This window comes from Chlorocebus sabaeus, chromosome 21 (genome assembly GCF_047675955.1).
Source record: "Chlorocebus sabaeus isolate Y175 chromosome 21, mChlSab1.0.hap1, whole genome shotgun sequence".
In the NCBI taxonomy this organism is placed as follows: domain Eukaryota; kingdom Metazoa; phylum Chordata; class Mammalia; order Primates; family Cercopithecidae; genus Chlorocebus; species Chlorocebus sabaeus.
Genome location: NC_132924.1, coordinates 108,392,408 through 108,419,249, shown reverse-complemented (window position 1 = coordinate 108,419,249; position 26,842 = coordinate 108,392,408). Strand labels below are relative to the sequence as shown.

The following is a 26,842-nucleotide window of genomic DNA, read 5'->3' as shown; positions in this document are numbered from 1 at the left end:
TTGAACATGTGGAAATATGGAAGCTCAGAGTAATTAGACCCGATAATATCGATGGGGTGATTACACTGTTCCAGGCGCTAGGCGATGTGCTCATGCTCCAATTTGATTTTCTCATCCATCTATGAGGTAGGTGCTATTGACGTTTCTTTTATATAGATCAGAAAACTGAGACAGAAATATAAGGAAGGGGCCCGATTAGTAATTTATCCCACCAATAAGTCGGAGGGAAGGTCTATAACTCAAAGTTAATTTTGGTTAAGCCGAGAGGAATGCAAGTTGGCTATCATTCCGTATGCGTGGCACTCATTTACAGTGTTACATTCATTCATTTCGTCTACACGGAGCACAGGGACTTCACTAGAAGCTGGGATGAGTGAGAAGAGAGAAACAATCCATGCATGCTGGAAACTGACATTTCAGCAGAAGGGATGGGTAAGGAAACCACCCATTACGATAAACATGTTGTGAGGAGGGCTTTGGCAGATGGAAACACTGGTCCATGTGGGAAAACTACCCGTTTTCTGATCTTGGAGTTGGCCCCATCTCCTCTCCCACAAAGCTGCTTCTCTGCCAAGGCATCCGGTAAGGCGCCCACTCCCCTCGTGTGGCCCCAGACTTCACACAGAGGCCCTGCTGCAGATCATAGCATAGGAAGCCACTGCTCTTTTGAGTCTGCAGCTAAAATCCTGAGCTGGCCCACAGTTGTCCCCATCCAACTGCCTCTTGCGTTTTGAAGGCCGTCTGTCCGGTTGAAATCAGGAAGTCCACTTAATCACTCTTGAAATGCCCAGAGATGTCCTTTTCTTGTTCCTAGCAGGGGGGTGATGTTGTGCTCAGCTCCCAACCTGTGGCCAAGGCAGGAGGACAGATAGGGAGCCCGGGAGTCCCGCAGCAGCCGCCTGGTCCATGGCATCTTGGACATCCTGCCATGTTATCTCTGTATCTTCTTGGGGATCCAGGAAATTCCTCCTGAAGAGGCTCTGCCTCAAAAACCACATCAACACATAGTCAGGTCAAATGAAGTTGTTGACCTCTCGCAGGAACTCAAAGCTCCTCCACCCTCTCTCTCCATGGGTGTTGGGAGGGGTGTGGAGGATTAGAGGAGGATTTTCCCTCCTACTGCACTGACTGGCCATATCCAAGCCTGGCTGGGCCATTGTTCTCCTAGGTGGGTTCACTGGGCTGGTTAAAGCCCAGTTCTCTTGGAGGAGGTGAGAGGTACCAGGCCAGTTCTCCTTCTTTAGAGCAAGCCCTGTGGATGATAACTTCTCTTCCAATTTCAGCTTCCATGAAAATGCCTGGTGGCCAGGCAAGGTGGCTCATGCCTTAATCCTAGCACTTTGGGAGGCCAAGGCAGGAAGATCGCTTGAGATCAGGAGTTTGAGACCAACCTGGCCAACATGGTGAAAATACAAAAATTAGTTGGGTGCGGTGGCTTGTGCCTGTAATCCCAGCTACTCAGGAGGCTGAAGCAGGAGAATTGCTTGAACCTGGGAGGCAGAGGTTGCAGTGAGCCAAAATTGTGCTACTGCACTGCAGCCTGGGCAACAGAGTAAGACTGTCTCAATAAATAATAAATAAATAAATAAATAAAAGGCCAGGCGTGGTGGCTCATACCTGTAATCCCAGCACTTTGTGGGGTTGAGGTGGGTAGATCACTTGAGGTCAGGAGTTTGAGACCAGCCCGGCCAACATGGTGAAACTCCCTCTCTACTAAAAATACAAAAATTAGCCAGGTATGGTGGTGGGTGCCTGTAATCCCAGCTACTCAGGAGGTTAAGGCAGGGGAATTGCTTGAACCTAGGAGGTGGAGGTTGCAGTGAGCCAAGATCTTGCCATTGCACTACAGCCTGGGTGACAGAATAAGACTCTGTCTCCAAAAAAAAAAAGAAAAGAAAAGAAAAATTGCCTGTATGATCAAGAGATTTATTTGCTAATGAGGGGTAGTTGGCCCTGTCTGTAAGGGTGGTTATAGCTAGTGCTTCTGGGCAGGCTATGAGATGGGCAATCTAACACTGGTGGATTCTTGGCCTGGAGAATATTATGGTCTGCATTGAATTCGTGGGTAGCAGGTCCAAGAACATCTATGAGAGACTGTGAAGGACTGTAGGAACAATGGCAAGGATTGTCAAAGTGCCCCTACAACACGTAGGCACCTATTCTCTGAAGCTCCCCCACCCCCTTATCTCATCTTCCCCAAGGGGGCAGCCAATTTTTAGATGACCACAATTTGTCTGCTGAATCTGCTGGGTTAACCAGAGAAAGAATGCAAATGGGGGACTTGGTCTTTTAGTGAGTTCAAGGTCTCCCCTTCCTCCTACACACGTTGCATCCTATCCCTTTATTCTACTGCCAAAGAGCAGCGCTGATCACATTGGGCAGATTATTTCAGGGGATTAACCATGACTGGTTAAATGGCCTCTGAGACAGTTGAAGTGGTAACAGGAGCTGGAACTGCTTCCTTAAAGAAGGCCTGGCCGTTTCTCTTTTGCTTTTCTTTTAGGACACCTTCCACCCATATGGCTGGAGAGACATGAGGCTTGTGCTTCCCAGGTGGACTGGCCCAGGTTTCTTCTGGGGTCCCAGGCCTGTCTCACTACAGACGGTGGGCAAGACACTCATGTGCTCTCTCCCTCTGGCTCGGAGGAGAGGGTGTGGTCCTTGGTCCTGTTGGGTTCCCACATTTTGAGACTCAGCTTTGCTTGGGGGTGAGTGGGGATTGCAAAAGCAGGCCTGTGCCATGTATGGATATTTTTTAGGTTTAATTTTTTAAAGACAAATCAACCTTCCTGTGGTCTAATTTAGCTCACACCGAGGTTTGGATCAGAGCCCCAACTAAATAAGAACATCCTGATTTGCCTTGCTTTGCCTTCTTTGTGTGCAGATTTTGCTCTGTGTTGTGTGGAGCAGGAGTGGTTGGGACAAGGATCAGGTGTTCTGGGCCTAATTCCTCCTAACAGCACCGGATGGGAACTCTGTGTAGAGCAATGCCTTACAGCCAGCTCTTCCTTCCTTCCTTCCTTCCTTCCTTCCTTCCTTCCTTCCTTCCTTCCTTCCTTCCTTCCTTCCTTCCTTCCTTCTTCCTTCCTTCTTCCTTCCTTCCTCCCTTCCTCCCTCCCTCCCTTCCTCCCTCCCTTCCTCCCTTCCTTCCTCCCTTCCTCTCTTCCCTTCCCTTCCCTTCTTCCTCCTCCTTCTCCTTCCTTCCTTCTGTCCATCTCCTTCCTTCCTTCCTTCCTTCCATCTCCTTCCCTCCCTCCTTCCCTTCTCTCCCTTCCTCTCTCTTTCCTTCTTTTGTTTTCCTTCCCTTTTTTCCATCTCTCCCTGTTTCTTCTCCTTTCCTCTCTTTTTATCCCTCCCTCCTTTTCTTCCTTCCTTCCTTTTCTTCCTTCTTTCTGTCCTTCCTTCTCTTCTTTCATTTTTTTATCTTGACTAACCCAGCACCTAACTTTTATAAACCAAGCCTACATCTGCTGGATTGATTTATGCTGTATTCTTAGGGGATGAGGTGGAGAGCCAATACTCTTGGGTAAACATGCAGTGGGACATTGGCTGCTCTTGCAGATGCCAAATCAGAGTGATTCTACCAGCACCAGGAACATGAGACCCTGTGGAAATGCTGGCCTCAGGTATCAGAGAGCCAGTTGCATCGAAGTGAAGGAGAGAAGCAAGTGGCTTCACATGTCTGTTCTCAGAATGTTTGGCTCAGTGGCCAGATAAGTGTGGGGACTGGAGCCATATATTGGCCAGTTAGCGTGGCTCAGAACAAAACTGACAACAGCCCATAAATGTCCCCCTAGACTCGGCCAACCTTTCAACTCTGGGGCTACAGTGTGTGAGATAGAGGCTGCATTAGTCTATTTTCACACTGCTATAAAGATACTACCTGAGGCTGGGTAATTTATACAACAAAGAAATTTAGTTGACTTACAGTTCTTCATGGCTAGGGAGGCCTCGGGAAACTTACAATCATGGCAGAAGGGAAAGCAGGCATGTCTTACATGGCAGAAGGGAAAGCAGGCAAAACAGAGAGAGTGAAAAGCCCAGGGTAGACTGCCATTGATTGATTGATTGATTGAGCCTCACTCTGTGGCCCAGGCTGGAGTGCAGTGGCTCAATCTTGGCTCACTGCAACCTCTGCCTCCCAGGTTCAAGCAATTCTCCTGCCTCAGCCTCCTGAGTAGCTGGGATTACAGGCACCTGCCACCACATGTGGCTAATTTTTGCATTTTTAGTATAGATGGGGTTTCACCATGTTGGCCAGGCTGGTCTTGAACTCCTGACCTCAGGTAATCTGCCTGCCTCGGCCTCCCAAAGTGCTGGGATTACAGGCATGAGCCACTTTGCTGGGATGGGAGACTTCCATTTATAAAACCATCCAATCTCATAAGAACTCACTCACTATCACGAGAACAGCATGGAGGAAACCGCCCCCATGATCCAATCACCTCCTACCGGGTCCCTCCCTTGACAGAAGAGGATTATGAGGATTACAGTTCTAGGTGAGATTTGGGTGGGGATACAAAGCCTAACCATCAGTGGCCCATTTCTGTGTTGATTGCTTGCCCTGTATCTATCAATCAATTGGTCAATCTGACATCTATATTTAATTTACCTTCTTTATAGCTGAGGCTGCCTGCTATGGGCTCAGCCCTACCCTGAGCTCTGGGTCTAACTCTGTCCTGTCCAGTGAAACTCCAGTAGCCTTTGGCCAATGGCTGCAAGCTCATGCTCAGGCTCTCCTTGTAGATGGTCTGCTCTCACAGTGGGCCTTGTTTAATAATGAGCCTCTTGCCTTGCTCTGAAGGCCCTGTCTTGGTTCCTGTTATCCCCTCCTATGCTTGCCTCCCTGCCTTGGTTTCCTCCCCAGGATATGAGTTCCTGGAGCCAGGGCCCTGATCCCGAGGCCAGTTCCTATGGCTGGGTCCCTGCTTCTCACCACCAGGCCTTGCTCATTCCCCCTGCTTGCCTTGTCTTTGCTTGTCACTCATGGCCAGGTGACTCTCAGAGCAGTGGGAAAGGCACCCCTGGTAATGTTGGGCACTGTCTGGTTTGGATTATGAGAATGGAACTGGAGGCCACAGCATCACACGCCCACTCCTCTCACTCTCTGCCCACAGCACTTCCTCACAGCCCTGGGGGGCCTTGTGGCGGTGCCACTCATCCTGGCCAAGGTCATGTGCCTGCAGCACGATGTTCTGACACAGGGCTACCTCATCAGCACCATTTTCTTCATCTCCGGCATCTACACGCTCCTGCAAGTGTTTTTAGGGGTCAGGTAGGTAAAATGGTTTCCCATGGGTTCTGACTTTTACCTGCCAGGGTGCCAGCAAGGCTTTCTTGGCTCATGGCTGGAGAGATGGTTGGGAAGCTGGTGTGGCATAAGGGAGGGTGCACAGGGTTAGGAGACAGAGCCTGGGTTCAGGTTTCAGCTCCATCACTTACTCTCCACATTGGCTAGGATCCTTGATGGGAAGTAACACAAATCCAGATCAGCTTGGGCATAAATGTATGCTTTATTAACTGATAAGGTGGAAACAAGAGAAATGCAGGGGTGCATCCAAGCCTCAGGAACACGATGAACCAGGAACTAAAATGCTGCCGGGATCCTCTCTGTCTCTCGACTCTGCTCAGGCCTGCCCTTAATATTTACAAGACCCCTGGCACGAGTACAGATGGAGACCCACATACTCCATGTCTAAATACTGGAAAGTTATAAACCAAGCTGACAAACTCTGAAATAAAACATGTTCTCCTCATTCTACCTGGTAAGGCCAGGTTTGAACTTAGAATCTTCTGCCCAGTTGGATCTCTGCTTTGGAGCCTGGCAACATGGCAAGGACCAGTCCCCAGCCTGCAGCCTCCCAGTTCTCTCTCCACTTCAAGCTTTACTCCAAATCACAAATGGTCTCCTGTGTATGGATGTGAACACCCCAACCTGCACATCCAACTTCTTTTCTCGCCTCCATGACAACAGACTCCCCAAATAACTGCCCTCAAACAGCTGGCCCATGGCCATCTTTGGGGTGTGTGCACCTGTATCATTGCCTGCCCTCAGCAGCGTCTACGGAAGACTCACAAGCAGCCTTTGGAAGAGGCTCAGGGCCATTTGGGCACAGCATTTCGGGGACTCAAAGGGGAGAGGGACATAGACCTCAGGTTAGCACATCCCCTTGGCCCTGCAGACTCCTCCCTGAGAAGCTAGAGTGGACCCTTTAAGGCACTGGGCTAAGTGCAGGAGGCTCTCTTCTGGCTGGAGGGCAGGACCGTCTCTTCCTTACTCTGCCGGCGCCTGGTCTTCTTACTTGCAGACAGCCTTCCTGCACGTGTGCGTTAGTCAGGGTTCTCAGAGAAGCAGAGCCAATAGGATATATAGAGATATATGAAGAGGAGATTTATTACAGGAATTGGCTCACACAGTCATGGAGGCCAAAGTCCTGCTACTTGCAATCTGCTACTTGCGAGCTGGAGAACCAGGAAAGCTGGTGGTTCAGGCTGAGTCCAAAGGACTGAATGTTGAGGTCAGGGTAGGGTAGGCCAGTATTGTAAGTTTCAGTCTGAGTCTGAAGGCCTGAGAACCAGGAGTACCAGTGTCTGAGGGCAGGAGAAGATGGCTGTCCCAGCTCAGGAAGAGAGCAAGAGAATCCAGTCTTTCTCTGCGTTTTGTTCTATTTGGGTCCTCAGTGGATTGGATGATTCCCACCGCATTGGTGATCTTCTTTACTCACTTCACCAATTCAAATGATAATCTCTTCCAGAGACACCCTCACAGACACACCCTGCAATATGTTACCAGCCATCTGGGCAGCCCTTAGCCTGGTGAAGTTGACCCATAAATTCAACCATCACAACGTGACTGCAGGCAGCACTCCTAGACATCCTCCTACTTACCACCCAAAAGCAAGTGAGGGCTGCTCTGGCTAGTCTCACATTGTAAAATTCCAGGAGAGCTCTGTTGCCCAGCCCTGGAGCTGCCTGGGCAACAAATATGGCAACTCCCATTCGGGAAGATTTCCCAATAAAGCAGAGTAGAGGAATTCTGCTCTGGGTAGACAAGACAGCAGACATTCACTGTGGTTTGGGACCTGTGCAATGCAGCTAATGAGTATATGTGCCTCTGTTCCCTTACAGAATCACTGAGATGCTCAATTGGTATAATCAGTGGAATCCCTTTTTTAAAATAAAAAAATCAAGTCCTCGTGTTCATATGTGGGCTGCTAAAATTAGCCCGAGTAAAATGGAGCTCTATTACTCCGGCCTGGACAAAATGGTGAAGCCAGGAAATGTGTCTTTGGAGACCATTCCTTCCTCATTTCCACACATCCTCTTTTTTTACACTCTCCATTACCATTCCCTATCCCATTGTGATTCCCTAGAACCTCACACAATGGCTTTTTTGGGTTACCACCTTCTTGGGAAATTTCTTTGTAGGTCCTCTAGATCTTTCTCATTCTCCTCCCTCCCTGCAAACCTGTTAGTCCGGTGTTCCTTCCCTTATGTCTGTTTAGCATCCAGTCCAAAGAGAGTTTTGCACAACCTGAAGCTTAGACAGTTTTTGGTGTCCCCTTTAAGAAAAAGAACAGAAAATTACAAATATAAAATCGTGCACAAAAGAAAATATTTATTTAGATTTAAGAAAGTAATTACAATAAATTACAGGTGTTAAAAAAACAGATAAATACTACAAATGTCACACATTTCAGAAAATAGCATGACATACTTATTATTTAACCATCTGACAGTCACCTATGATACTTTCTCCCTCTACATTTTATGGTTTCATCTCTTCAATGACCTCATTTTGCAGAAAAAAAGGAAAGATAACTCAGTCATTCCTCTAGGATGGGTTAGTCCAAGTTTATTTGTTATTACTGCTAGCTGGGATGCCTCGTTACGACTTTCCATGCAGACTGTGGTACTGCTATAGATTTGTGCCTTACAAACACAGGAGTTCTGATAAACTTTATTGGACCTGATTCCTATCAAAAAATGTTTAAATGCATAGTGAATTCATAAGTTTATATGCTGCATTCCTAAGTATATTCCTGATAGGAGAAAATGTCCACTTTTGCCTAGACATCAATAACAACCAATTCTCTGGCAATGTTGCGTGTCAGATGATTGTCAAGTTTTCCACAGATAGCTTCTGGCTCCATACATTTCAAACCTTGTTGGTCATCCACTATCCACATACATCAAGTGCCAGGTGCTAGAGGACATATTCACATCCTAAAGTGGCCTCTGGTCCTGCACCATCATGTCATGACATCGGGTGAACTGGCCCAGCGGGTGTAATTCCACTTTACACAGTGATGGGAGGGGCCCATCACTGTAATTCCACTTTCTATCTGATCTGCACCAAGCCTGTGCTCCGCTCTGGGGTTGCAAAGGAAAATGGAAAACATTCCCCACAATATGCTTCTGCCTATCTTAAGAGAAAATGACTCGGCAGGAACAATGAATACGCAATTAGTCTTAATTATCTGAATCAAAGCTACACAAGTGTAGACTGAGGTTGGCTAGTTATTTCCAGAGTAGATGGAATCTAGGCAGCATCTGGAGGAAAATGTTCATTCCTAGGATGGTCTTTGTGTCTAAATCAAATCAAAAGTACTTCCCAAAGTACTTCCTTTGCAAGTCATTTCCAGGAGACCTAACAGTGCTTAAGCTCTCCCTTTGTTCTGCAGAGGATGGGAGGCCAGTGCCTCCCTCTTGCACAGGTGACTTCCCTTCCCCCTCTTCCTCCTTTGTCACTATCTCTGTGAGCCAAGATGCCTTCCAAGGGTTCACTCTGGTCTATCAGGCCCCTAAAATCCGGACCCCTCCCTTCCAGGATCAGCCCCACAATGTAAGATGTTGCAGTAGCAGTGGAGAGGCCTTGTAACTCCCTGTGGAGATACCCAGGAGCCCCCACGCCAGCCCCCGCCCCATGAAGAATTACAAACACAAAGCTATTGTGAATGGGGGAGCCCCTCACCCAAACCTGAGGTGATGTTAATTTTGATTATGGAAAAGCTTCACGTTTGGAAACTAGAGGGCTGAATTCTAGCTCTGTGCTGTGGGAACTTGGATGAGTCATAAACCCTCTTTAAGGCTCCAGTTCCTCATCTGCAAATTAAACAAGATGAACTAGGTAGTATCAAAAAGTCCCTTCCATCTCTAATATTGTGGACACCTCTGATGTTGACAGAGAAATTGACCAAGTGTCCTATTTCTTTCCTTCTTTTTCATTTTTTTTGAGACAGAGTCTTGCTCTGTCACCCAGGCTGTAGTGCAGTGGCACCATCTCGGCTCACTGCAACCTCTGACCCCTGGGTTTAAGCAATTCTCCTGCCTCAGCCTCCCTAGTAGCTGGGATTACAGGTGTGTGCCACCACACCCAGCTAATTTTTGTATTTTTAGTAGAGACGGGGTTTTGTCATTTTTGGCCAGGCTGGTCTCAAACTCCTGACCTTAGAGAATCCGCCCACCTTGGCCTCCCAAAGTGCTGGGATTACAGGCGTGAGCCACCCCGCCTTGCCAAGTGTCCTATTTCAACTGAATCATCAGGACTGAAAAGGCCTATGGGGCTAGCCTTCTGGTAAGTTCTGTGAAAAGCACAAACTAATTAGAAATTAGGGTTCAAGGAATTTATACCCTAATTAAACATGCAAAGAAAAGAGGGAAATACAATTCAGAAATAAAATCATGCTCCTGTCTTTAGACTAAGCTGAGGGCAGAAACAAACTTGAGTTTTGTTTCACCCCTGCAAATGGGCTTCCCTCTCAGATCCTAATGAGTAACTTACCTGAAACAGATAGGTTGTAAAACCTAACTAATAGCTTATGAACTAAAGGCCAAGTAGATTTGATTGTTGGTTAAGCAATATTTAATGATGGGTTTTTCTAGATTAGAAACAAGAATGCCGATGTCGCAATAAGACTTCAGAAGATCTTAGCACTTCCTAAGTTAAATACTCAGAAGGGAAAAGGTAATAGCCACTGCTTTGGGCATAAGAGCTAACAGTTGTTTCACCCAGCGTTGGCAGGAGCTGTAATTCTCAACAGTGTGGATGGCTGCCTCCTTCTTATGACTTTAGAGGTCTTGGGTGTATCCCCTAAAGGTCTTCCTTACTTAGTGCTCACTTCTGAAATTCACGTAAAGGAATGCATCACCATTCATTTCAAAAGAAGACATCAAGTTTAAAAGGCAATCGCTAGAGGAAGAAAATATTGACTATGTGAAACTCCAGATTTTAACTAATCTCTGGAATTATTCATGATTTTTGCATAATTCTGGTAATTTCGTTTTCTGGAGTGATCCCAGGCGATATGTCTCCCTTTCTATTATCCTTGGAGTATCTCAAATGTGGAGCAAGAACTCTTGCCACAAAGCAATTCCAAAGTCTCATGCTTACTTGAATACAGTTTGGCCGGAGTCAGCCCTGGCCTGGGTCCTTTTCATCTACCATCTTCCCTGCTGGCTGAGCCCTACCTTGCCCTAGCTCTGGTTCTGCAGAAAGATCATGCTAACCACCAGGGGTCTGCAGCCATGTTGCCCCTGCCCCTGTTGAAAGGTAGGTTACCAGATGCAACCCTAGGGCTCTGGCCAGAGGGGTAGGAGAGTGAGCTGGTGATCAGCCATGTCAGAGAAACTGGAAGTACTGATGTGTTTGGAGGAGTAACCTGGGTTTCTGTTGGGTAGTCATCACAAGGAAGGCATGGGAGGAGCCCTTCCACAATTTAGCAGGTCCTTCCCTGATTGATGTAGGGAGCTCAGGGAAAAAAGTAACAAAGTTCGGTCCTGTGAGGTGCCCAGAATTTCTCAAAACACAATGACCCTTTTAAATTCAAGAAGAATTAATCAGTCCCATTCCACATTCCAGAGGCTCTCCTCCCCTCCCTGACCTATTTCAAATAAAAGTCCTTGTGACATCATTTTTTACCCACTCACTGGATGGGCTCCAAGAAGGGAACACAGAGGTGATGACACAGGAGAGGTTGGATTCCAGCAACTGGAGCTCCGGAGGCATCCATCCCCAGCTGGTGGTATCTCTCCCATTTACTCACAAGTTGGTCAAACTTCACACATCTGTAAGAATTAAAGAAAGAGGAGAGAAACACGAAGGATGGGTTTACAGTTAACAGAGTCAGGTTTATTTTAAACAAACCTGAGAGGGGCTGCTGGCCGAGTTAGGTTAGAGCCCCACTCTTTTACAGACTAAGAGTTTTTAAGGATTCAGGGTGGGAGAGTTTACCAGAGGTTTGGACTGCTTCTGTGTCTTTTTGTTGTGTTTATTTGGGAGGGAGAGTTGTATGTCTGTTCCCACACGTCTTTCTGCAGCTGCAGGCATATTCCCGGAGTCTGCTTTTAACTTTCCTATCTTAGTGCACCTGAAGGAAAAGGAATGTGCTTATTAAGGCCCACTGTCTTACTGGGGCCCATTGTATGAGGGTGAGGTTTGACAGTTACCCAAGAGACTTTCCCCCCACCTCCCTCTGTGTCTGAGCTGTCTTATCTGTATTTTACTCTGTAGTTAGAAGAGAAGTGATTGCCTTGAAATGCTTGAGGCTAGAAAGGGAGCTGGAACTTAAAGTGGCAGTATTTGTCTGAGATGATGGTGCTGTTGCGTCCCAACCCTAAACCTAGTTGGGGCTTCATCCTCTCCAAGTCCCTAGGTGCAGAGGGCATAGTGCCCCACCTAGTGGGGACTTCATCTTGCTCCTTGTTCTCCCTACCCCTGGCAACATCTCCATTTATATTCTCTCAGAGACCTCCTGTTCCCATTAGGAGAAGCTACTTTGTATTTTTGCAAACCTTGAAAATTAAATTAGATAATGCACATATAGTACTTTGCTCAGTTCCTGGCACAGAAAATTTATTTTTCACATTAAAAAAAGGATTATACTACATACACAATTTTATATCTTCTCCCTCTTTAAAATAATTTTTAATTTTCTTAATTGTGGAGAAAAAAACAGCTCCATCTTTTTAAAAGCATATATAATACATTGTAAATATCTTTCCATTTCAATTAATACATTCCTGCAATAGCACTTTGTAAAACACTGGTCGTTTAGTATTCCATAGAATAAATACGTTTTGGTTTAAGCATTTCCTATTAAGGAACATTTAAGTTGCCTCAAGTTTTCACTATTATTACTGCGACCAATGCAACTCTTGATTATGAGAGACATACATTATGGATGTGCTGACGTACACTTATCTAGTGAAAAATCAAAAAAAGACTGGAAGAAATGTTAATTTTTTTTCTGGGTGGTACATATATTAAAAGGTGTTACAGTTTATGTGTGCTTATAAAGTTTATCTAGTTACAGATCAAAAGAATATTGGAACAAACTGTTAATGGTTATTTCTGAGTTGTAGAATTATGGTAATTTAAATTTATTCTTAATATTTTTCTTGATTTGCTATTTGCTTTTCTTCAAAGTGCATGTGTTTTATAACTGGGGAAAATAAAAACAATTCAAAATGTTTTTTAGAATAGTATCAGGGCATATTTTGCGAGCTGTACCCTTTGAATCTGTGCCTAAGAGTGAAAGTCCAGGAGGCTGCTCGTGACTATCTTGGGACGGGGGCCTGGAGCTGTGGATCAAGGCCTCAGCCTCGAGACAACTGCTGAGATTCTGCAACCTTTGTGGTTTCACCTGCTTTTAATCTTTGTCTCACTAGTCTGTTTCTCTGTGATGATCAGCATTAAAGCCATAACAACAAAAGGGGCAGGTATGCTTGGTTTGGGAGCATAACAGAACAGAGGTCTGGAGCAAAGACCCCACTCTGTTGCCAGTTTGGGGTGTCACGGCACACTCCGGGTAGCAGATAAGAAAGACTTCCCGTCCCCACCAGAATCTTCCTCTTCTTTTCTTCTAGGCAGAGGCAAGCACTTGCACCTTTCTTAGCTGGTGATATAGATATTTTCTTCTGTATCTCTAAATAACACACTTCCATTACCGATTGATGTGCCAATACAAATGATGACAATTTCATTTTCTTTCACCACCCCACTCCCACCACATGCAAGCATACTTCCCATCCTCCTATCTTCCCACCCACCCGGTACAGGTCAACATTCAGTGTTTACATTAGAATGATGATGATGCTCTTCAGAGCTGAATCATAAAGTTCTTTTCCTGCCCAACTTTTTGTTTTTCCTGGAGTTAATATGTTTCTTGTTTTTGAGATACTTAATTTTCTGTCTACTTATTTCTAATTCAATTTTAAATGCTCTGCCTGTTGTCTAAATATCTTCTTAAAATTTTTATTCATATTAGAAGAGTAAACTTCATCTTCTTGATGAACTATCTCCTGGGGCTCTCTGACTTACTACAATCTAGAACAGTTGCTGTCTATTTCTGGTGCTCAGCTGTCATCCAGAGATGCCCCTTCACCCTTATCCTGGGAGTTCCCTTTCTCTGCTGAATCTTTTGTTCCCATGTCTTCCTCTAAAAAAATTTTTTTTTTGGTGAAACACATAATCCATCAACTCCCTGAGAGAGAATGCATGAGAGGTAAATTTTGTGAGACTTAGCATGTGTGAAAATGTCTTGATTCTCCTCTCAAATTTGATTGATAGCTTGGCTGGGTATAGAATTTTAGGCTAAAAATAATTTTCTTTCAGAAGACTGAAAATCACAGCTCACTGCAGCCTCAACCTTCTAGGCCCAAGCCATCCTCCCACCTTAGCCTCTCAAGCAGCTGGGATTACAGGCATGCGCCAATATGCCTGGCTAATTTTTGCATTTCTTGTAGAGATAGGGTGAAGTCTTGAACTCCTGGGCTCAAGCAATCTTCCCATCTCAGTGTCCCACAGTGCTAGGATTATAGGCATGAGCCACTGTGCCTGGCCTGAAACTCCTGTTATTCACATGTTGAACTTCTTGTACTAGTTCTCTAATTTTCTTTTTGTTTCTTTCCTATTTATATCTCTTTGGGTTTTTGTTTTTTGTGGTGGGAGAAAATCACATCAATTTTATCTTCTAACTCTTCTTCTGAATTAAGAGCTCTTTTTGTTCTCTGAATATTCCTCCTGATGCATCCTGTTCGTGTTTTAGAAATACACAATCTTCTCTTCTCTCTCAAAGACATAAATGAGACTGATTTTTTAAAGTTACCATCTCCTTGCAGAAGAAGTTACTTTCATCTGTCTCTGTTATTCATATTCCCTTTGTTGTTGGGGATTCTCGTATATCTGCATATATTTAAGAGCAGAGTCCTAAAATGTTGACTGAAAGGTTCTGAGCCTGAGAGTGGGTCTTTTTCTCTTTGGGCTCACTGTAATATGATATGCAGGAATGCCCCAAAACCCAATTGCAGAAAACACATTTCACAGTGTAATCTTTAAATGGCACCATGATCTAGCTGGAGAGGCCTAAATTTAGCCATCTTTATGCTCTTCCTGACATCTTGTCACATTCTCCCTAAAAGGATCGTCCAGTCCCTTGCCTAGAGGGTGAAGGCCTGGTTGGAAATATTCTGGAAGCTGAGTGAGAAAGTGAGCTGGAGGTTTTAGTGTTCAGAATGCACACATTAAATTATACCCCAGTATTCAGTATGGTATCCCTGCTTCCAAATCTACCTGATTTATTTATTTATTTATTTAACTTTAAGTTCTAGGATACATGTGGAGAATGTACAGGTTTGTTACGTAGGTATACACGTGCCATGGTGGTTTGCTGCACCTTTCAACCTATTGTCTAGGTTTTAAGCCCCGTATGCATTAGGTATTTGTCCTAATGCTCTCTTTCCCTTTGCACCCGACCCCCCAACAGGCCCCAGTGTGTGTTGTTCCCTTCTCTGTGTCCATGTTTTCTCATTGTTCAAGTCCCACTTATGAGAACATGCGGTGTTTCATCTTCTATTCCTGTGTTAGTTTGCTGAGGATGATGGCTTCCAGCTTCACCATGTCTCTGCAAAGGACATGATCTCATCTTCTTTATGGCTGCATAGTATTCCATGGTATATATGTGCCACATTTTCTTTATCCAGTCTATCATTGATGGGAATTTGGGTTGGTTCCAAGTCTTTGCTATTGTAAATAGTGCTTCAATAAACATACATGTTCATGTGTCTTGATAATATTGATTTATATTCCTTTGGATATATACCCAGTAATGGGATTGCTGGGTCAAATGGTATTTCTGGTTCTAGATCCTTGAGGAATTGGCACACTGTCTTCCACAATGGTTGAACTAATTTGCACTCCCACCAACAGTGTAAAAGCGTTCCTATTTCTCTACAGCCTCGCCAGCATCTATTGTTTCCTGACTTTTTAATAATCACCATTCTGACTGGCGTGAGATGATTTCTCATTGTGGTTTTGATTTGCATTTCTCTAATGATCAGTGATAATAAACTTTTTTTCATGTGTTTCTTGGCTGCATAAATGTCTTCTTCTGAGAAGTGTCTGTTCATATCCTCTGACCACTTTTTGATAGGGTTTTTTTTTTCTTGTAAATTTGTTTAAGTTCCTTGTAGATTCTGGATATTAGACCTTTGCTAGATGGGTAGATTGCAAAAAGTTTCTCCCATTCTGTAGGTTGCCTGTTCACTCTGATGCTAGTTTCTTTTGCTGTGCAGAAGCTCTTTAATTAGATCCTATTTGTCAATTTTGGCTTTTGTTGTAATTGCTTTTGGTGTTTTAGTCATGAAGTCTTTGCCCATGCCTATGTCCTAAATGGTATTGCCTAGGCTTTCTTCTAGGGTTTTATGGTGTTTGGTTTTACATTTAAGTCTTAAATCCATCTTGAGTTAATTTTTGTATAAGACATAAGGAAGGGGTCCAGTTTCAGTTTTCTGCACATGGCTAGCCAGTTTTCCAAGCACCATTTATAACAGGGATTCCTTTCCCCATTGCTTGTTTTTGTCAGGTTTGTCGAAGATCAGATGGTTGCAGATGTGTGGTGTTATTTCTGAGGTCTCTATTCTGTTCCGTTGGTCTATATGTCTGTTTTGGTACATGCTGTTTTGGTTACTGTAGCCTTGTAATATAGTTTGAAGTCAGGTAGTGTGGTGCTTCCAGGTTTGTTCTTTTTGCTTAGGATTGTCTTGGCTATATGGGTTCTTTTTTGGTTCCATGTGAAATTTAAACATTTTTTTTGTTGTTTTTTTGTTTTTCTTTCAAATTCTGCAAAGAAAGTCAATGGTAGCTGAATGGGAATAGCATTGAATCTATAAATTATTTTGGGCAGTGTGGCCATTTTCACGATACTTTTTCTATCCATGAACATGGAATGCTTTTCCATTTGTTTGTGTCCTCTCTTATTTCCTTGAGCAGTGGTTTGTAGTTCTCCTTGAAGTGGTCCTTCACGTCCTTTGTAAGTTGTATTCTTAGGTATTTTATTCTCTTTGTAGCAATTGTGAATGGAAGTTCATTCATGATTTGGCTCTCTGCTTGTCTATTGTTGGTGTATGGAATGTCTGTGATTTTCACACATTGATTTTGTATCCTGAGACTTTACTGAAGTTGCTTGTCAGCTTAAGGAGTTTTGGGGCTGAGACGATGGGGTTTTCTAAATATAGAATCATGTCATCTGCAAACAGAGACAATTTGACTTCCTCTCTTCCTATATGAATATCCTTTATTTCTTTCTCTTGCCTGATTGCCCTGGCCAGAACTTCCAATGCTACGTTGAATAGGAGTGATGAGAGAGGGCATCCTTGTCCTGTACCAGTTTTCAAAGGGAATGCTTCCAGCTTTTGCCCATTCAGTATGATATTGGATTTAATAGCTCTTATTATTTTGAGATATGTCCCATCAATAACTAGTTTACTGAGAGTTTTTAACATGAACCAAATCTACCTGTTTTCTTGTGGCCCAGAGACCCTGTATTTTGCCTTTTCTAGAGGATAAACACCTAGTCTTCTGCCAAGATGGGAGGACTGTCACCTGGCTGGTGCTTAAAGAGGACTTTGAACTTGTTTTGGCTTCACATATATCCCACTTTAAGAATCAATTCCTTGGAATGTGTGTTTTTCAGAATATTGCCATCTACCTATTGCTAGCATAAGATTCTGCTTCTCCAGGGCTGTTTAATCAGTTACCAATCTATATCTGCTTTTCAACTTCCAAAATTTTGTTGTGATTGTGTCCTGCTCCATTCTCTTAATCCTTGTGATTTATGCTTCTAAAATACATTTTAATGTCAGTTTAGTGGATTTTTAAGAGGGAGTGAGAGTGCAATCTGACATTTTTATCCAGAAGTCAATGTTTTTCTTAGTTTACAAGGAATTCAATGCATATAAATAACATTAAAACTTTGTCTTTATTGTCATAAACATTTTAAGTGTGTCTTTCATTTTAATTAAGAAATTTTTCTATGCCAAAGATTTTATGTTTCTATGGTAAAATTTATCACTTCTGCTCTTTTAAACTTAATCTAATTTTAGACTTAGAAATTCTTCCTATATCTAATAAATAAGATAAATATTGCCTTATTAAAAAGTACTGTGTAGCTAATAAATAAGATAAAATCATCTTATTAAAAAGTATTGTGTTATTTAGATTTTTAAAATTTAAGCATTGAATTCACCTAGAATTTATTTGGGTATATGTTGTAAAGTTAGGTTTTAAATTTTTTTTTTCTCCCTAACAGCCAATTTCCTCAACATCATTTGTTGACTAAATCCATTCCTCATTGAGAATCATGACTTTATTCATCACGTATTAAGTTCTTTTATACTCTGGGATGTATCTGTTTCTGGATTGCTATTTTTTCCATTAATCTGTTTGTTGTGTCTTCAATTAATACTGCACTGTTTTAAAATTAATAACTTTGTAGTGGACTTCGTCTGGTTGGGTATGATTTTCCTCATCTTTTCCTTTAAAATTTTTCTAAATTATTTTCACTTTCTATTCTTCTACATTAATTTGAAGTGAATTTTATTAAATAAGATAATCTCATTGGGATTTTAATTGAAATTGTATTACAATTATAAATTAACTTGTGATAATTGGCATCTTCACAATACTGAATTTTTCTTTCATAGAACATGGTATATGTCTCATTCAAGTTACCATTTTGTCTTCTATTCAAATTTTGTAAAAAAAATTATCCTAAGTTAATCTATAATGCAGCTGTATCCTCATTAATATTTTATAAGCATACTCAATAGTTTTCATTTGCTTCTTACAGAAAATTCTTCCCCTAAGTCTTCAGAGCAGGGAAACCTTTCCCTTCTTGTTGCAGGATTTTGTACAGGCCTGAATCCTGCAGGGTTTTCCATTTATTTATCATATAACCAGGAGGGGTCTATCTAGTCATGGTGCTTATCATAGAAGGTGACTAGAATGTCCTTCGTCCCCCAGTCATCTGAACACTTGGCTCCTGGCAGCCGTTTTTTTGTTTTTGTTTTTTTTTAACCAACCTAAGGTTGTGGATACAACTTCTAGCTTAGTTTGGGATACTTAGCTTCCATTCTTCTAGTTGCCAGGCCTGAGGCTGGTGGATGCCCTATTCCAACTGCTGGTATCTCAGTCTATGCTTAAGAGTCATTAAAAAAAAAAAAAAAAAGAGTCATTTGCAGTTCCTTTTTGGGCAGTCTGATTTTGTAAAGACCACTCACTTCCTTCATCATGAACAATTTTGACCACTTTTATCCTCTCCACTCATTTATATTTCTTGTTAAGTGACTAAAAAATTCAGAATTCTGGAATTCTCCCCTTTTCTTGTCTTATAAGCCAAGAATGTCATCTCTGAAAGAATGTGTCCTGGTATGGACCCTGGACCACCTGCATTAACGTCATCTGAAGTGCTTGTTAAAAACACACCTTTACAACTAATCACAACCAGTTACATATTTCTTTGTTCCTTCTCTGCTCCCACTGCTTCACTTGACTACAAAATAAATGCAAAAAACAAAAACACAGCTTTTGGCTAGCTGTGGTGGCTCACGCCTGTAATTCTAGAACTTTGGGAGGCCAAGGTGGGAGGATCACTTGAGCCCAGGAGTTCAAGACCAGCCTGAGCAACATAGTGAGATCCCACCTCTACAAAAATAAAAGTAAAAAAAGAAAAAATTAGCTGGGCATGGTGGTTTGCACCACGTAGTAGTCCCAGCTATTCGGGAGGCTGAAGCAGGAGATTGCTTGAGCTCAGGAGGTCGAGGCTGTAGTGAGCTATGATCATACCACTGTACTTCAGCTTGGGCGACAGAATGCAATCCTATCTCCAAAACAAAAACAAAAACCAAGCCAAAAATGCATTTTTCCTGGGCCCTCTTCCAGGTCTAGTAAAAAGTCAGAACCTCTCAGGGTTCTGGACATTTTAACAGAAGCCCCAGATAATTCTTATGCACATTCATATTAGGGAATCAAGAGAGGCAAAGTTAGAGTGGGAAGGTGGGGAGTCGGATGATGGCCTACTGATTTTCACAGCAATGTAGCCATGGACTTGGATGGATAATTGATAAGGTCACCTGGCAAGTTCTAGTTTAGAGGGTAAAGCGTGTGGCAGGTAATCAAGAATATTTTCCTCAATCAATCTCATCAATGAGGTAATTAGTAGCAATTATGCCTGAACCTTGGTTTTTGCCTAAGTGCAGCTGTAAATTTTCGTGCATTCCCCATGTGTTCTAATGAAATCTGGAGGAAGCATATCTGACATGATTAGTTACTCTCCAAGCTACCCTGAGAGCACCCCATCTCCTTCAGTTACTGCAACCCCTGCTGTCCTTTATCAGGCCTTGGTGACCTCCTTGAGACCTGCAGATCCAAACAGGGCAGTTGAATAGGCTTCGCTCTGTGTCCTCCCAGAGGCCCTCCGGATCTAAGTGGGCTTATTTGCAGATGATTTCCTCATACCTCATCCCTGTAGAGTGGGGAGAAACAAGGGGAAACTGTTGCTGATAAAGCGGTGATGAGGAAAAGCTCAGGTCGACTCCATGATTCACTTTAAGTGAGGTGGGGCAGCAGCCTGAACACAGGGGCCCAGCCCAATACCTCATCTGTTCCGCCTTCCTGTAAGATAATAACAGTATGGGTAATGCATGAATGAGCACCGTATGACTTACAAAACATGTAATGCTCACTACACTATTTGAGGCAGGTATGATTGTTAGGCTTATTGTACAGAGAAAGAAACTCAGGCATAGACAGATTAAGTGACTCACTTGTTTCCCATTCCATCTTGTTTGCTAAGTGTCTTAGTCTGCTCAAAAGCCAGTAGACTGGGTAGCTGAAACAACAGAAATGTTATTACAGTTCTGGTGGGTGGAAGTCTGAGATCAGGGTGCTAGAATGGTCGGGCTCTGGTGAGGGCCTTCTATTGGCTTGCAGACAGCCACCTTCTGTGCTGTGTCCTTACACGGCAGGGGTAGGGAGGGGAAAAGAGTCTCTTATAAGAGCACTGATCCCATCACGAGGGCGTCACCATCCTGACCTCATGTAAACCTAAATAGTTCCCAAAGGCCCCACTTCCAAATAACATCATATTGGGGGGTAAGGCTTCAATATAAGAATTTTGGGGGATACACACATTTGGTCCATAGCATTAAGTGACTTATACCTTCCCCAGAGGTGAGCAGTTTTGGTGTATTGGAAAATGGAGGCAATGTTAGTATCGTATTCTGGGAGCAACCCAGGGCATCTGTCTCCTCGGAGAAGACTCCTTGTAGGTTGGGAATCCCTGGATCTTCGTAACTGGAAGGCTTTGAATGCTGTCGGTTTCCTGTAGGCACAACTTCCACCCTCAATGCTGTAGCACTAGTAAGTCCTGAAACTGAGGTACTAGCAGCCTTTACTCTCATGCCGCAAGATTGCCTCTGCCACTCGTGGACACTGGGATTCCCCCATAGTTCTTGCCTTCAAGGAGATGAGAGTCTTAAAAAGGGAATTAGAGATGTGAATAAATAATTAAAACCAGCGTGGTCATATTGTTACATTCTAAGTGATGTGGTAGCAGGAGAAAGGAGTAGTTAACTTTCTTAGGAAGCCAGCAAGGCTGTGGTACTTGACAAATGATAACCAGCTGGAGGTGGAGGTCAGGGTTGGGGAGAGCCACTGAGAGCAGAGGCAGTCACGCTCACATTTACGGAATGCCTGCTATGTTTCTGGCACGATGGATACTATGAGGGGCAAAGTCAGACATGGTCCCTTTGACATCTCAGGCCTGAAGCAGGATATTCTAAAGCAGGATATTTCCCTGACCCCTTTGCAAGACTCACAGCAGGGGTGCCTCAGTTACTCAGCGCACCACTTTCAACTCCTCATGGGAGGGAGCATGCAAGCAAATGAGGTGGGAACTGGAGTAATGAGTGCTGGAACCAGCTGGCTGCTTCAGCACTGGCAGGAACAAACTCCATGTGGGCCCTGCAGCAGCATCCAGGTGGGGGTGCCTGTGACCCCCAAAGTCCCAGAGAGTGTGGTACGGTGCTTTTTTAGCTGTGCCATCCACAGACAGCTTAAGTGTTAACAGCTCAGTGGACCCTCTGCCTTTTCGTGTGAGGCAGCTGCCCTCCACCAGTGAGGACAAAGGGCTGGTGTGACAGCTTTTTGTATCCACACTTGTGGCTCCTGAGCTCTTGTCCAGCTTCCAGGAAAAATGAGGTCGCGTGAACAAGTTGCAGGATGGTAAATGTGGGGGATTTTATTGCTGATGAAAATGGCTCTCAGCAGGAAGGGGAGCTGAAAAGGGGACTGGGGGTGGGGGTAGGCAATCCTCCTCTGAAGTCCAGCTGTCACTGGCTGGATTCTTCCCTGAAGTTATGCCATCAAGCTGTCCCTCTGAAGTGAAGCCGTTTCTCTCCAACATCCAGCCACAGTCTCTGCTCCTCTCTGACTGAGTCTGGGGTTTTTATAGGCACAGGATGGGGCAGGGTGGGACCAGGGGTAGTTTAGGAAAAAGCAACATTCAAGCGGGAAAACAGGGATAGAAGTTCTCACTTCAGACTGCAGTTTCAGGCTTTTTGGCTTGAGGGTGGGGTTTTCACCAGGGACCTGCCCTTTTCTGCCTAGAAGTTCTCTGCCTCCTGTCCCCGTCAGTTCCTTATCTCCATCATCCTAAACTGGGGCAGTCTTCTCTGTTACATGCTTGCAAAGCACTGTATAATTTCCTTTTACAGCACTTAATCAGCGTTTGCTATGGCATACTTGTCCTTCCTCACTAGAGAGGAAACCTCTGTCACAGGGATTGTGTCTGACTTTGCTCCTATACCTGAAATGTAGGGCACACCTCCCAGACAGCAGACAGATTCGTAATTTTAAAATAAAAAATATGCACACACATATACACATTTACACACATATACATAGCGGCACCATTGTGTTCCAACCCCGTGTACACAATGTACTGTGCTCCATTCTCTTGTGGAGCTTTGTGGGTCTAGATTTGTGACTCTAGACCAGCTGTTCTCATGGATGGCTGCACATCAGATGTACCTGAGGATTTTTAGGCAATCCCCATGCTGGGCCCATTCCCAGACAAGCCCACGGACTTGCCTGGGCAATGCCCAGGAATCATGCATCCTAATGTTCACCAGCTCACAAAGTCCATTTCAGCAGCAAAACTCTTTCATAAACTATATTTTCTTCACATAAGATGTGTTCCTTCTCAAGAATCATCCTTTATGCTTTCTTCATGAAGCACTGATTCAAAAATACCCTTCTAGTATTCAGTAAAAGGACCTGGACTAGGTGGGTCAAAGTGACAAGTGCAGTCAAGATGCCATGGTCCCTCTGTCCCACCTTCTTACCCTAAAATTCTAATATCCAAAGCTGGCAGGCTCAGGAAGCCTTGATAGCCTCTGACCCTCTAGTAAGAGGGGTGGCTGTAGGTTGACTTACCAGGTTGTCTTGACCTCAGTAGGAAGGCAGGTGGGGCAGGCACTGCCAGAAGTTCTCACAGAGGCCAAAGTAAAAACCCCACCAGGAGTGAGGAGGGCTGGGCTGGGAACATACCCTGACAAAGGACGTATCTTATTGCCCTGCGAAAAGAAGGCGCCTGAAGGTCTTGGATTGCTCTTGGTTTCTGAAGACACACACAAAAAACTGGCAACCCAGATTTTAAGCTGTGCAGCTCTTGATAGTGGGAGAATTGACTGCTGGGCACTGCAGGTATGGGAGCTCTGCTGTGGGCCTGGGGCCTGCGGAGGGTTCTCTGGGGCTGAGGTAGAGAATGGCACCCACTAGGTGTGTTCACTGAGCTCCATGCCATCCCCAGATTCTTTCTCAGGGCGACTCCTTCCTCCTGAGTTTGCATCTCCAGGCCCAGGTGTGGATCTGGGTGCCTCCCTGCCTCCCTGCCTCCCTCTCCTCCCTGTCCAAAGTTTGACAGGGCTCATGGGTCTGCTTTGAAACTTGGTAGGATCTCTCTGCAACTGAGAACAGAAGGGTCATGGTTTTGCTTCTAAATTGGGCTAGGCCGGGCACGGTGGCTCACGCCTGTAATCCCAACACTTTGGGAGGCCAAGGCGGGTGGATCACCTGAGGTCAGGAGTTCGAGACCAGTCTGACCAACATGGTGAAACCCTGTCTCTACATAATACAAAAATTAGCCGAGCCTGGAGGTGGGCGCCCGTAATCCCAGGTACTCAGGAGGTTGAGGCACGAGAATTGCTTGAACCCAGGAGGCAGAGGTTGCAGTGAGCCGAGACTGTGCCATTGGATTCCAGCCTGGGCAACAAGAGAAAAACTCCATCTCAAAAAAATAAATCCATAAAAAACAAATAAATAAATTGGGCTAGGACTTCGGATTGAAGACCCTCCTTGGGGCCAGTGACAGGCCAGTGCTAGAGGACCTCATGGGTAACTGCATCCTTTCCTTCCCTCCAGGCTGCCCGTTCTCCAGGGAGGTACATTTGCTTTTGTGGTACCTTCTCTGGCCATGCTCTCCCTTCCCACCTGGAAGTGCCCTGAGTGGACACTCAATGCCAGCCAGGTGAACGCCAACTCTCCAAAATTCACTGAGAAATGGCAGAAGAGGATCCGAGAGGTAACAGAGCAAGGGGGATGGCTGGGAGCAGGAGAGGTGTCTGCAACAGGGACTCCTGAGTGCGTGCATTCGTTCAACATTCCTTATCCAACTTTCTGCCAGGCAAGGTCCTGGACTTTAAGATACTGCGGTAGATGAGACAGAGAAGGATTCTGCCCTCACAGAGCTAACGTTCTAGTGGACATGTGTGGTGAGGTAGGGTGGAGAGAGAAAGACGCTAATAAGCAAATGGAAAAGGCAAATTTCAGCGAATTATAAGTGCGATGAAAATAAAACAGAATGATGAGCAAGAGAGGCACTGGGCTACCCAATGGAAAGGATGGAGAGTGAAAATGGGTGTTCTTGGAAATACTCCTGCATGTATCAAGGAGGAAGAGCTCAAGCATTGCTCCAACCAGTCCCAGGAAGTAGAGAGGGCAGCAAGTAGTACTCCCGCTTTATATTAATTCACTAAACATCATTAGTTGAACATCTGGCAGGTCCCTATTCACTGAATATCATTTGTTGAACATCTGGCAGGTTCCAAGCGTTGTGTTGGGACTATAAGGAGAGAGACACATCATGGTGGTAGTGGTGATGATGGTGGTGGTGGTAGTGGTGGTAGCAACAGATCATGGTTACTGAGCACTTAGAGTTTTCCAGGCACTCTACTACAAGTTTCTCGTAGATGCACAAGTGCCATATTGATAAATGTCTGCAGTGGGCTCAGATTAATGGGAGGTCCAACATGCCGGACTAGGGCTCAGCACCACTCGGTTAGTGGGCACTGACAGCTTAGCTTGCCCATTTTCGAGAGTTGTGCCCCTGTGTTTATCCCACCATGAAGCATGACCCTTGCTAAACTCAATTGTATCATCTGGGGAGAGGAACTGGTGGCCTGGAGCGGGCTCTGAAAGTCAGCAGTGTTCCAGGTTGGTTTATCTAAAGGGTCGAGAAGAAAGTTAGCACACTCAGGATTCTTGGCAGAGATCACCACAGGCTTAGGGACAGACCCCGGCAACCTCACCCAAAGTGGGCAGGTGGAGGGGTGGCCTGCGGGTGGGGTGCAGTTGTAGGTGGTACACTGTGAGAGAGTGAAGGTCACTTGAGATCTTTAGGGAACCTGAACCATCTACTTCCCAGCTCAACCTGAAACCCCTAGGGCCATGGCATCTGTGCATGGGCTGGCCGGGAGCCGTGCCCAGCACCCCCTGCTCTGGAGCATTACACAGCACAGCGTGAAGGTGGGGCCCAGTCCGATGTAATTTGCTCAGGCATGAATACGGCCCCCATTTAAGACCTTCTGTACCAACTCCCCGGTATCACTGGGACTGGACCAAGGATGTTCCAGAACTTAGGGCTATGGACCTAGAGCAGGGTGGGCTCCCTAGATATATCTGGGAGCCAAGCCAAGAAGCCTTAGACCAGGCAGGGCCCATCCTACAGCCCACCTTGATCCATGTTGAGTGTCCTCGTAGCCTCATTGCTTCAACAATTGCCAGTCTCCCATATGGGAAATACAAAGGACAAACATGGAAGACGGGAAACAATAGTAAGATTCCTATTCCTACCCATATTTGACCAAGTAAGAAGGAACAGGATCCACAAAACATCTCAGTGCCTAACAATGCTACTCTGTGCTTGATAATATTGCTCTAGTTTGATTTTTCCCTCCTTGCTTCCAAAGTTTGAACTAGTACCTTTTAAAATAAACTTTTCCTTTTTTTTGAGACAGAGTCTTGCTCTGTCACCCGGGCTAGAGTGCAGTGGTGCTCACTGTAACCTCTGCTTCCCGGGTTCAAGTGATTTTCTTGCCTCAGCCTCCCGAGTAGCTGGGACTGTAGGCATGTGCCACCAAGCCCAGCTAATTTTTTGTGTTTTTAGTAGAGACAAGGTTTTGCCATGTTGGCCAGGCTGGTCTCAAACTCCTGATCTCAGGTGATCCACCCACCTCGGCCTCCCAAAGTGCTAGGATTACAGGTGTGAGCCATTGTACCCAGCCATAAAATAAACTTTTAATTTAAGTCTTACAAGCATAAAGCAAAGAACACAATCAATTTTCAAAGTTGAGCTGATCTATGTAACCTAGCTCAAGAAATAGGCATTAACAACACCCCTTAAGCCCCATCATGCCTCCTTCCAGTCACCCCTCCCATAACGGTTACCACTATCCCAACTTCTAATACCACAGATTATTTTTGTTTGTTTATTGTGGAACCACACAGTACATATTTGTTAGTGTGCGACTTCATTCATTCAATATTATGTTTGCAAGATTCTTCCATATTGTTATGTGTGGTGGTAGATTATTCATACTCATTGCTGAATAATGTTTCATTATATAATGTTCCATTATGTAAATAGACAGCAGTTTATCAATTCTGTGTTATCCAAATTATGTGTTTAAGGGTGGTTTCCTGTTATTTGCTATTGTAAATTGTATTGCTATGAACATTTGTGTACTTGCGCTTAAGTGAACAGATATATGTACGTCCTCTGAACGTGTACTTAGCATTGGTTGGGTCATAGAATGCGTATGTGTCCACCTTTAGTAAGGACTACTAAATACCTCTCCAAAGAGGATCTTCCAACTTCCACTCCCGCCAGCAGTGTGTGTGAGCTCCAGTTACTTTACATTCTCGCAAACATTTTCTATCTTTTTTATTGTAGCCATCCTGGTGGTACATTTGTAGCTTTTTTATGATGCTGTTGGGATGCTTTAGAGTTAAGTATAATGGTCCCTCCTCAACTTGTAGTTCTGCTTGACTTCCTTGGGTCATTTTTTCCCTGTGCTTACCACATTAACTGGTGACCGGAGTTAAATATCCTGATATAGACTTTGTCAGATATCACCACTTCCATGATTTTCATTTCATTGAGTATCATGCAAATCTTCATCTAAGATAAAAGTTCAAGCAACAGACCATGTCCTAATGTGCCAG

General features: G+C 44.4%; 1 protein-coding gene across 1 annotated transcript in view; it reads left to right on the top strand.

The window, feature by feature from the left end:
* The first annotated feature begins 499 nt into the window (after positions 1-499).
* Positions 500-26,842, top strand: part of LOC103226949 (solute carrier family 23 member 1-like) — a 53,214-nt gene continuing 26,871 nt past the window's right edge. Inside the window, exons 1-4 of the mRNA XM_073008680.1 lie at positions 500-582; positions 893-962; positions 5,121-5,275; positions 23,762-23,921. Coding sequence (XP_072864781.1) covers positions 500-582; positions 893-962; positions 5,121-5,275; positions 23,762-23,921 — 468 coding nt within the window. The remainder of the gene's footprint in view (positions 583-892; positions 963-5,120; positions 5,276-23,761; positions 23,922-26,842) is intronic.